Source organism: Sylvia atricapilla, chromosome 1 (assembly GCF_009819655.1).
Source record: "Sylvia atricapilla isolate bSylAtr1 chromosome 1, bSylAtr1.pri, whole genome shotgun sequence".
Taxonomy (NCBI): Eukaryota; Metazoa; Chordata; class Aves; order Passeriformes; family Sylviidae; genus Sylvia; species Sylvia atricapilla.
This window is the reverse complement of record NC_089140.1, coordinates 126,952,608-126,965,167: the sequence shown is the minus strand read 5'-3', so window position 1 is coordinate 126,965,167 and position 12,560 is coordinate 126,952,608. Positions and strand designations below refer to the sequence as shown.

General features: G+C 34.4%; 1 protein-coding gene across 1 annotated transcript in view; it reads left to right on the top strand.

Moving 5' to 3' along the window:
• MMP16 (matrix metallopeptidase 16) overlaps positions 1 to 12,560 on the top strand; it is a 78,661-nt gene that overhangs the window by 13,230 nt on the left and 52,871 nt on the right. The window contains exon 3 of the mRNA XM_066333116.1: positions 1,990 to 2,294. Within this exon, the coding sequence (XP_066189213.1) occupies positions 1,990 to 2,294 (305 nt within the window). The remainder of the gene's footprint in view (positions 1 to 1,989; positions 2,295 to 12,560) is intronic.

Sequence of the window (12,560 nt, the reverse complement as noted above, 5' to 3'; positions counted from 1 at the left end):
CCCTAAATCTCAAAGGTGGGAGCTTTGAGAGAGGAGTTCTGCAAGGGCTGATTGTTGGTCCAGTGTGTCCAATATTTTTTTAATCACAGAACAAGCAATACAACACTGATCATAAACTTACTGATGAGCAAGTAATTACAAAAGGGCATCAGAGAAAGCACATTAAATCACATGACATTTACATCATGTAAATTAAGATAATTTACATCATGCCTACAGATCGGAGGACGTTTTCTCTCTGACAGCAAGATCAGTACTGCAGTACTTTATAGCTCTGACAGAGCCAGTTTTAAAGGAACAGGAAAAAAATTGTTTTATTTGAATAAAAATCACAGAAAATATTCAACAGACTTGAGAAAATATCTAGATTATATAGATTACTTGAGAAAATATCTAGATATCTAGATTACTTGAGAAAATAACTAGAGATTTCAACCAAAAAGTTCAAAATTTTACTTTCTTTGAGATAACAAAAAGGTAATGACTTTGCAGTGCAAAAATGTCTTTTAAATGGTTTTGTATGGGTGAAAAATTTTGAAGCTTATGTATGTGAGAGAGAAAGGCACAATAAGAGCCAATAATACAAGCCAGGCAAATAATAGAATAGGCACAAGTATGAATTGATTGGTTAATTCACCTTTGGAATAAAAGATCAAGGAAAGCAGTGGATTCTCTGCAATGTATTATTTTATAACTTTTGTTGATATGTCTTTGGAAACTACATACCAGCTAAAACATAATGCTTTTGTTAGACAGCGCTATTGGACTCAGTACAATAAAATCTTTTTGAGTGGAAATCCAAACAGGTAACTTTATGCTTTTTATGTGAAGCTATGAACAAAATGCATGTATGAAGTAAAATCTATAAAATTACACTTGAAAGATTTGGTTTTATTTATATAAACATAAACACCATATAATCAAGCACATTTAATGTACAATCAATCATCTGAGGCTTATTCATGAGAGTATATTTGTTCTCTAATGTGCCTTGCTGTGTAAACTGACAAAAATATTACAAGTACTCTAGAACTATGCAATTTCTAAAATTTGTGCTGGACATTCAGTCAAGCACATGTCAAATGAACAAAGGCAATCTGATTGCAGCAGTTTCAGAGCAGACACAAACCTAATAAAGTTTTTGCTACCCATATGAATCAAGTGGAAATAATTGCAGAAAATTGGGTAGGTCTGAAATTGATTATTGTCATTCTTTTCTTGAATTCAATAATGAAAATAAAGATTTTTTTAAAAGATGATTTCACTTTAATTTACTAACTACGTGTATGTCACTTGAAGAAGCAGTGGAGAGTGAAATTTCTGTTTAAATGCGTGTTCTTGAGTTAGCACATGATAGTCTTCTATAAAATGATTTCTCTGATGGATTCTTTAGTTTTATGCAAGATTTACAGATGTAAACAGATCATGAAAGGACAACTTAACCTGTACTGAAGTCAAAAGTCTTTGTTTTGGATAAGGAATTTATCCAGTTGCAAATACAACAAGCCTTTGTGGATAGTCGTTGGTGGTCACAGTATGGAGTTCTGCTTTTGTTAATGAACTCACTAATAAGTAAAAGTTTCATTTAATTAAAAACATTTTTCTTTTGATCAGAAAGGACATGACATTCTTTAGCTGTGATGGATTCTAATTGTGGTCCAGGAGGTAAACAGTCAGTGGTTGATTAATCTGGTTATCCCACTGTTAAGAATTTTTCATTTTAATATATTTTTAATCTTCCAAATATAAGATTTTTTGCACTGCTGGGAGTAAGCTAGCTAACATAATAAGTTCTAGCTTAAAGGGCTGTACAGATCAACACCATAATTTTGCACCAGCTTGTTTTTAATACTAGAAGTATTTAATACTAGACTGGCATATTTTATTAAAAGCACAGAGCTTATAATAATTAGAGGAAAATGGTTATTAAAAGTGTAACTTACCACTCTGTTTAATTTAATCTATGTAATGTTTTTCTGTTTCTTTCAGCATAAAGAACGTCACTCCAAAAGTAGGTGATGCTGAAACTCGTAAAGCCATTCGCCGTGCCTTCGATGTGTGGCAGAATGTAACTCCTCTAACATTTGAAGAAGTTCCTTATATTGAATTGGAAAATGGCAAGAGAGACGTGGATATTACTATAATTTTTGCATCAGGTTTTCATGGAGACAGTTCTCCCTTTGATGGGGAGGGAGGATTTTTAGCTCATGCATATTTTCCTGGCCCAGGAATTGGGGGAGACACTCATTTTGACTCAGATGAGCCGTGGACTTTGGGAAATCCCAACCATGATGGTAAGAGAAGATTTAATTTTAAAAAAAGTAGATAAGTGACATGAATTTTCAGCTAACAGAACTATTTCCATATTCCCCTGTTGCTAAAGTCACATGTTTTTCTTTCTTTGGTTAACATTACTTTAGAAATATATTCAGTTAATCAGTGTCTTTGAATCCAAGGCAGAAAAGTATCTGTCAGAATGTAATACAGTATGAAAGCATGTTTTGCATGCAAAACATTGAATTCTTATTAGGAAACTTCATGATCATTCAAACATTGTACTGTTGAATATTTGCCCAAACTGTTTTAGTTTTGCATTTTTTTATCTGTCAAACTTGTTTAAGTTTAGGGAATATGTAGAATGTTCTTTAGCAGTGATATAAGAGAGATTAATAGCTACTCCAGCTACCCACCAATTCTGTGGATACCAATGTACATAAAACCTAGTCTTCAGTTTGTATCTGTGATGATGCAGTGGCAGCATTTAAAGGCAAATCTTAAAGATGCCATTGCAAGTGCACAATTGGTGTTTACCAAAAAGTTTTTAATGTCTTTTGGAGTTGTTGATGTTAACATGTCAAATTTACTTAAGTAGTACATCCCCATAGTCAAATAAATGACTGCATAGTGCAATTGACACTCCTAAAATTTACCAAAGACTAAATATACCCTTTATTCTTCACAACTAAAATCTGGCCATTGCCATACTCTACGGTGATGTGACTAAATTACTGCCATTATCTGGGGATGCTAATTAAAAGCTAAGTCTAACTTTTTATCTCCGCTAAACAGTATCAAAGAAGAAATTTTCTGTAGACATATTCTGTGTTTGATGCTGTGACAGGTTTTGTTTCCAAGCAGCTTCAGTTGTCATGGTAGATCTCCCTAAGCCAGTTCCATGAAGTTTGAGACATCTCTTCAACAAACAATGATACACCGAAGAAGATTCACAGATGCACAAATAGGATGCTTCTGGCATACAAAAAATGATAGATATGACAAGAAGTGCAGAACTGTTGTATTCCAGTGTTACACTGAATTTGTGAATGATGAAAGGCTTTATCTAATTCCTTTTCTTAGTTTTCTCACCTGAGATCCTCCAAGTAAAATTCAGAGCTTTTTATGTAGCAGTATTTGTAGCCTGGAGTCTGCAACAAAACCTTAATTTAGTATTTTAGGAGTATAAATATAAATTTGTGACTACTCCATTGGTGCCATTTTCTGCTGTGCCAGAGTCACTTGAAGCAAGAGCTGTGTATGGCACTGTGAAAGCCTTCAGCTGTGCAGTGGATTCAAGACACTTCTTCCTTTTGAAACAAACCCTAGATTCCTACTGGAGCAAAAAGTGTGGTATTTCACAGCTCACATTTGCCCTCCTCACATGTTTAGATCAAAGGAGCACTGGTGGGAGTCCTGTGTTTGTGCAGTTCAGGTACACAGTCAGTCACAGCATTGTGAGGGTAAATGAAAGGTGATTTTACTTGTCTGGTTTCTTATGTTGGTTGCACATAACAACGCTCCACATAACGTTCAGTGGTTTTGGATTTATTGCTTCAAGAACTCAGGAAAATCTGCAGGAATTTGTACATTGAAGTCAGAAGGTTAGTTTATTTGGAATAACTCTTTTGGAGTAGTTCCACACCTTGTATGAAAGTGAATGAACTTCTGGCTGTCTCTTTAACTTAAACAATTTTCAAAGTGCAAAATAGCACTCATTTCTTTATATGCCTTTTGAGGTTGAGTTTTGCGGGGCAGCTTCCAAAAGCTATTGCTTGTATAAATGAATTTTAATATATTTTGGTGAAAAAAATCAAGGGAAAGTAAATTGATGCTATCTCTAAAAGTGCTTTTATGTATGTTAGAACCTTGAACTTTTATAATAAAAAGGTTTGCTATCTATATCACCAAAGTTTAAGAATTATCATTGAATTTTTTCTGCAAATTTAATAACTTATGTACTTTGGTGTGCTCAGATGTGTCCCTTTCGAGGGACACATATTCCTGATAAAATGGAATATTTGCAGTTTAAAAATGAAGGATTTTTTGAAAATGCATGATAATTAGTAAAAATATCTTACTGATGCGAGTTCTCTGAAGAATTTTGGCATCTTTTAGTTTCATTCTTGAAATGGTGGGAACCATGGATCATAGGTCGTAGTTGTCCACAGAAACTCCCCTGTCACTGTAACCCTAGAAACACCAATATATGTGCATTTCATCTGAAAATGCACGGCACTTGTTTGTCTGATGGGTGACTTTTAGCTATCAGGTAGATCAAGTTTTCCTTATTGCCTTACTGATTAGCTTGTGTTTAGGAATCCTGGAGAATCATGCAGGTTTTGGGGTTTTTTAAGGGTTTTTTTTGTTTTGATTTGTTTTGGATTTTTGTTGTTGTTGTTTTTTGTCTGTTTGTGGGCAGTTTGCTTGGTTTTGGTTTTGTTTGTTTTGTTTTCATTGTTATTTTTTTGGGGGGAGTTTTTCGGTTTTGGTTTGGTTTTTTCTGTGCCTGGGGAAAATTTCCAGGGAGAAAAAGAAGACGAGTGTGCCATTTGGGATTGACAAGCAAGAAAGACTTACAGCTCTCTTAGGCTTCCTATTATTTTGAGCTGAGTCTCAGAACACTGAATAGCAGAATGTTGAAAAATATATATGTGATCTTCTATATGAGTCATTTTTCCCAGGCGAGTGTCAATTTTAAGATTCATTGCTCCAATAGTCCAATAGTCACCTTCTTGTAGCATTATTTTAAATCCAGTAGAATGGGAAAAAGATTTGATGATTTTTCTTTTATTTTTAAGCTAACTCTCACCCTAAGGGGCTGATTTTCTCTGATTCCTATTTCAGTATCCTAGAGAGATTCAAAAACACAGAGCAACTTGTTTACTTAGCAGCAAGAATGCAAAAATAAGGTCCTTTTGAAGAGTCCTAGCTTCATTCTTCACCTTGTACTGTTCTAATGAAAACAGTTTGTAAGCCATCTAACTCAGAAAAGACAGGCAACTTAATGAAATGCTTTCATAAACTGTTGTTCTTTTAAAAGTAATTTTCATTTCAAATAAGGAATCATATGAAATCAGTATTCTGAGTATAGTTAATTACTACAGCAATTTATTCTGACTACTTAATTGCAGTGTCTTCATTCTTCAAGTTTTTGGTTGATTTGGTGGGGGTTTTTTTCTTATGTTTGGTCGATTTTCTTGTATTTTTCTCTGGTTTAATAATGCTCTAGACTCCAAGGACAGTTGCAATAGAAGTACATCATCTGCACAGAGCATTGCTGCTTTCCTTTGTTCTCTATTCAATGGTATGTTATCTTATCAATCATGTTCTGTGAAGAGATCTGCTTTGACTCCTCCCTCATCCTGAAGAGTGAATGAGGCTTTTGTAGGAGTAAAGACTAATAGGCCCGTTGCTCAGGAAAAAACCTTCTGTCATACAATTTTACATTTGAAGACTTAATACAAGGATATATTTCTTTGCTTTCATAATACCCTGTAAGCAGAGTACAGCTGGTACCTCAACTCCAGCTGAGCTGGGGAGTTCTTTTCTCTGAATTTCCATCCATGGTGCTGCAGGTGATCCTAGAAATATTGTCAGAAAGGAGGACAATAGCGTCACAGGGATGCAGTGGAAACAAGGACAGAATTTCTTTTGCCAGGGAATGAGAGAGATACCAGAGGATAAAATACGATGCACTTGGTTTTTTTTAATAAGGAAAGGGAATGCTATTTTTTCAATACTTTATATGAAGTGTATGAAGTGACTGTAGTGTTCCTTCAGTCAGCTCTCATCTTCTAGTTTCCCATTGAGCACAACTACTTTTTAAGTTCCCGTGGGAGTAGGCAGTTTCACTTAGAGTAGACTCTATTTCCTTTATGATCTACCTATCTAGACTTCAGGTGAGATAAGAGCCTTAGTGTTTTTTTAATTATTTGGAACAGGATGGTTTCTTCATGCACCTTACAAAGTATTTTGTGCTCCTAGGCAGTCTCAAATAAAACTCAGGTTATTCTGGCAGTGCTTGGCAAATGCAGCAAAAGAAGAAACACTATGCAGGAACAGCAAATCAAAATGGATAGGATTTTACAAGAAAATATGTGTATGGGAAAAAAGTGTACAATATTACACATAAGATGTAAAAGAAGTAAAAGAGTAAACAGTAGATGGAAATCATGTTGCATAAGTAGATATCTGAAAAATCACCACTTTTCAAGAAAAAATTTAAGCCCTTATTTTTTTGAAGTTAAGAAATGTAAAAAAAAAAAAAAAACCACAACCAAAAACACAACCAAAAACAAAAACAAAAACAAAAACAAAAACAAAACAAACAAACAAACAAAAAAAAAAAAAAAAAAAAAAAAAAAAAAAAAAAAAACCAAAAAAACGTGAAGAAGAAAAAGAAAGAGGAAGACATTAATATACCAGTCTTGAGACTAGGAAGAAATTTCCTTGTTCCCATGACTACAATCCATTTAGGTGATATATATCCACTTACTGTTTTTAAATTAAAAATTTATGGACAATGAATGATGTATCTAGATCCAGAAAAGGACAATGACTTCTTCCTAGGAGTGGCAGTACTTTGCAGATATTGTACTGTCAAAACCCTCAACAAAAATCTTTTTCAAAGTATTTTCTTCAATGGCAATATTTCAAATTATGAAATTCAAAGTCAGTGCCAGGGAGAATCTGGGATAGGTACTGTTTCTGTACATTTCCTAGTAACTTGAAGAAAAATCCTGTCTTATGTCCTGTTTTTCTGTACCAAAACTGAAAGGGGCATCTTATGAGCCTTATTGCACTGGTTTATCAAAATTGATTTTACATTTGTCTGTCTACATGTACTGAAGTAAGTTCAAACCTTTTTTAAATCAGTTATTTTTTTCTGGGAAGTTACTGAATGCATCTAAACCTATTTAAGGGAGTGTTAAACCAGTTTAAATTGAGAGTGCACTACTTTTAACTAGATTAATTTAAGATTGACCTACTTGCACAAGTGCAGCTTTTTAAAAAAGGGCAAGATTTAGAAGAACTGCTTGGGGAAAACAAGGATTTCTTGGGAGCTTAGTTTTCAAGCACATTAGACATGATATGTAATGTACCAATTACTGGATAAAATGTGAGCACCGAACTGTGTCTTCCAGCAGCAGAAAATATTTGGCAAAAACTAAGGGTAGATAAACACAATAGATCAGTAGTGTTAATTTGATACTGTTACCTTCATATCAGCAAGAGAAATAGAAGTCAAACTAAAATACATTCTTTTTTATCTGTGTAGCAAATGTACCAAGGTAGATAGTGTACCATACTGAAATGCTGCAGAAAATAGTTCTTCCATCAAAGAACATATTAGAAATAATAACAAGGGGGACTCTTTTACAGAAGTAATAGATGGTTTTAGTATACAAGGACATGTAAGGAGAATATTACTGCAGAGTACTTACATACATGTGGGATATTTGTAACTTGTGTATACATAAAGCTCCAGCTTTGGGAAAATTAAATTCAATAATTCAGTTTTGTTTATCTTTTTGTTAACTCTCCAGCATTCAAAAATTATTCACGTTTGCAGGCAATAACAAGAAAACAATCAAAGAGACCTGTCACTTTGCACCATGCTGTTTGTAGGTTGCCAAGTAAAAGCTTCTTGGACCTGATGCAAATACAGTGTCTTGTGTAATGTACTTGGACTCCAGTTAGTGTGTGTATTCTGCTGCGGGCACTGTGCTGGCAGCCAAGAAAAATTTATGAAAATCCTGATCTCTGAACTGCATAGATCAACTTGTAGTAAATTTCTTTTGGCTGCCAGCGTGGTTGACACAGTGCAGGAGATATATGCTGCTGGAAATGTGAACCAGTGGAGTTGTGAAAACTGTCTCCTAAGGGAGCTCTGTGTCTTGAACAGTGCTCATGCTGTGGCTTGGTGTAAAGGAAGCCAAGCATTTCAGATCAAAGGAAGCTCTGTATTACAATGTTAACATGGTTTTAATTTAATAAAGCATAGTGCTCCTAATTGATTATGTGTGTTTTTTAATAAGCAATTATCAACATCAAATTTGATCTATAACCAAGCAGTGTGACCTTCCAGTTTTCACATGCTTATTTTCTAGTTCTACACTAGGATAATTATGGAAAAGATTAATACCTTATTTGAATTTTTATTTTGTAGTACTTGAGCATATGCTTGTAAACAAAGAATTGCAATAGCAGGTTCAGATCAAAGGTTATCCTACAAAATTTCCTATCTCCGGTTAATAGCTATTAACAGATACCTAAAGAAAAGAATAAGAGCAGGGTAAACATATGGCAGTAAAACCCCAGCATATTCCCTCTTAGCTTCCAGTAATCTGTGGCTCATTGAATTTCTGAGGCAGAGGCCATATTTTTGTGTTTAGTAGCCTATGAGGGATTTCCTTTCATTAATCGGTGTAATCTCCTTTTGAACTCAAGTAAGCATTTGGTATCCAAAACATCCTGTGACAATATGTCCTGTAGTTTAAGCAGATGTGAGATACTATTTCTTTCTGGGTTTTTTTAGACAGATGGATGCTTGTATTGTAAGGAGGTAATTTTCTAATAATTTTATCTATTCCATTCATATTTTATGGGCCTCTGTCATATCTTGTTTACAGGATAAAGAGACTGAGACTATTGAATTGCAGCCTTGTTTGTATATAATTATAAGGTTAAGGAAGTGGAACTTCCATTTTAAATTGAAACTATTTGAGTGCAAAATGAGAGAATCAGCAATATTATGAAAGATGACAAAACCCAACTATTGCACTTATAATATTACACAGTGATGGAGATGCCAGGATAATATTTCAAAGAGCTTTGCAAGTTGCAGGCATATTGAATAAGGATTGATTCTTTCAATTCCATCATTTTCCCTGAAATCCAATTTAATTCAGGAATCAATTAACACAAATAATGCTTTCTGTCACTAAACCACAGCGTTTTCAGTATTTAAAAAGAAACCAGTATTTCCCTTTTCAGTAAGTAGTTTTTGTGCTGGTAGAACATCTTCTGTCCTCAAACTTTCCAAACCTTCCTGGATTATACTTGCTGATGTGTACCTGCCCTATATCCAGTCCCTCCAAGATCATACCTAAAGTCTTAACTCTCCAATATCCAGTGTCTGGTGCGTGAATTGTATCCTTAAAAATATTGTCATGGTATGCAGAGCTGCACCGGAGAACAGAAAGATCCCTTTCAGCTATCAAAGAGATGGGAAATGATAAAAAAAATCATAAATGGCCCTGGCTGCTTGTAAGGACTCAGTCACTGGACATAGAACTATGCAGATAGAAGGGGATCTGTCTACTGGCTGGAAGCCAGATAATGGGAAATGTTAACTGTTGGCAAAGTACTGACCTCAGTTTTATAATTTTTGGGGAGGATTTTGCTTTCATGGAACACCCTTTTGCTTTGAGGAAAGCACTTTATTTGCATGTTGTTAAAAGGGAAATCTGTTTAAAACTGGCAGTCAGTGAAAGCAGTCCTGTGGATGAATCCAGCCCCATGTTCTAGATGTGTGTTTGACTAGATGCTTTTAATACATCCCAGGGGCTCTCAGTGTGTAATATCTTACTCTCGGCTTCCTTGGCCCAACATTTCTATATGCCCTATTACGCAAAGTGAAAGAGAGGCTGAGGAATATATTAAGAGAATTGACTTTGTGATATTCTTAATTAAAGCATATTAGGGATTGTAGACTAAGATGCACATCTTTGATCATGCTTTTCATGTCTCTAGAAGCAAGGTGATATTTAAAGTGTAACTCCTGTCCTGATGGAGGTTGCAAACCAAAAAGGCATCACAGCTCGAGTCACCAAATTGCATATTGCCTCCACCATGGCGTAGGTAAACACAGATCACTGCAATACTTTGTGGAGTAGTTTGGGAAGTTGCAAACTCAGCTATCCATTCAAACTGCAGCTGGAGGTTATTTCCCACATACCAGGGCCAGCAGAACTTGCTTGCTTGCATTTGCCATCTGCCTCAGTCTGTGATCAGCCAGCCTATCTTAAACTGCTAATGAAAAGTGTTAAAGCGGATCTGGCTGACTTCTCATGGAAATAAATGAGGAAAGTTCACATTGTCTGTTACATCGACTTTGCTGCCAAGGAAACATCTAGCTGAAAGGCAGCATGGGTCCTTGCAGACAATTTTGGCAGCATTTGCACCTACAATCACTGAAAAAAAAACCTGTCTTTTTTTTTTTTTTTTTTTTTTTTTTTTTCTTTAATTTTAAAGATGTCTCAAACAACTGTTCATGCAACAGTGAAGTCAAGTTTATCTACCAAAATTGATTCATTTAATCACACCCTCATATTAGTATTCTAGGAGAACAGAGTTTACATGGAGAAATTTAGGTAAAAAATATGAAATTTACTTGAAAAATGTTTGTTGAAGTTGTTCATAAGTTGAAACTAACAGTGTTGGAGTTTTTTGGCTTTGTTTTCTCTTACTGTCTTTCTCATTTTCGCCCTGCAGTATATGAGAAAAGAGCATTGGGAAGCCATTTTAATCCAGACAAATAGATTTATTTTAAGTGAGTCCAAACATAAAATGTGGGCCAGCCTCTTCAGGATTGTTTTTATGACCCCAGAACATCTCACATGCAAAAACTACATATACAAAAAACAAACACCCCTACCTTAATCTTTCTTCCTTTTAGGAAGAAGCTTAGCAGATTTTGAGTAGACACCTTCCTGTAATTCTTACATGTTTCAGAAAGTTTTAGAGAATGGGGAAAAAAGAAAAAAAAAATACATATTGCAGTGCTTTTTATTCTTATCATCTATGCATTTTATAAGTGCTTGCCATCAGCTTACCAAAAGGCAAAATTTCTTTAAAATGTATGATACAAACTAATAGTAGTGCTAATAATAGAGGAACTGCCTTATGAGCGATGAGATTTCACACCAGAGATTGAATTTTAAGTTCTTGAAAGATTATTTGCTATGGAGAGCTTGTAAAAAGCCATATCTCAAACATGTTGAATTAAAAATAATTTTTTTTGTTATTGCTTATTAAATTAGCAATAATTAATTTTGACGTATTAAATAAGTAAAAAACTGTTTATTTTTTTTAACGTATAAAAAATCAGCTAATGAATGAATGGCTTGAAATTATTTTTCTTTTCAGTCTGGTCTCCTAGTAGCAGTAATTTAGGAAAGAAACATTAGCCTTCAACTGAAAGTTCTTCCTTTAGACAGAAAGTTACATTTCAGTCATTTAAAGCAGGCATCAGGCTTAGCATTCCAACTCCCATGTGATCCAGGGTTCCTCAAGTCTCTATCTGTTGCTAGGGCCACGTAATGGAGACTTTTTCTTCAAGACTGCAGATTTAGGAAATACCAAAGATGCTCTGTAGAATATTATTATTGCATTGCCATCTCATTTCCCCTGTCTTTTTGGGGGCAAAACAGAATCTGAAAAATCATGTTGCCAATTAATATGGATGTTGTCATGGTTTCCTGAGAGAACAAGACAAGAATTTTACAGTAATTACATATTTTATTACATATTTGTTTATTAAGCAGAAATGTAGTGGATACTGAAAAAGTAGAAATATGTAGATAACCCTAAAATATAAGATAATACTAAATCTGAATTTTAAGAATAGTATATAATTAACTTATGAAAGATTTTCTACAATATTAGCATTCTGCAGTCTGTAATTTGTTCTTTTCCTGACAATTCTTCACTTCAACATGTCCAAACCGTATGTTCTTGAGGCCAAAATGGTTTTAATCTGTATTTGGACTTCTTCCTAACTGTTTAGGTTCCAGAAAGTGCTTAACAGGTAACACCAATAGCTGGAAACATTACAGCTAAAACCTTAGGCTGTGAAAAAAGATAAAAGCAGAATTAAAAAAATATAAACAAAAAAAACACCAAAAATAGCAAACAGATAAGTTGAAAGAACTATATTTTTTGTGTAAGGTAATTTTTGTTTGGTTGTTGTGTTTTGGGTTTTTTTAAGGTTTAAGTCTCTCCTTCAAGTCAGCCTATGATAAGTATTTCCTGGGTTTGTACATATATCATTTAAGTCCATATCCTGTACTTCTATAATTAATGTTTTGCCAGTGACTTAAAAGAAAATACCTAAGTCAAAAGCCAGAAGACTTGAGGGGGTGGAATTAATCTGACCATATGTTGATGTTTATATCTGAGATAATCTCATGGAGTCCCTTCAGAGTTATAGGAGAGATATATTGCCTTCCTGGGTAAGGTTTGTTGCATCCTGAAGTAGGTGTCTAAAACAAACTAGATGA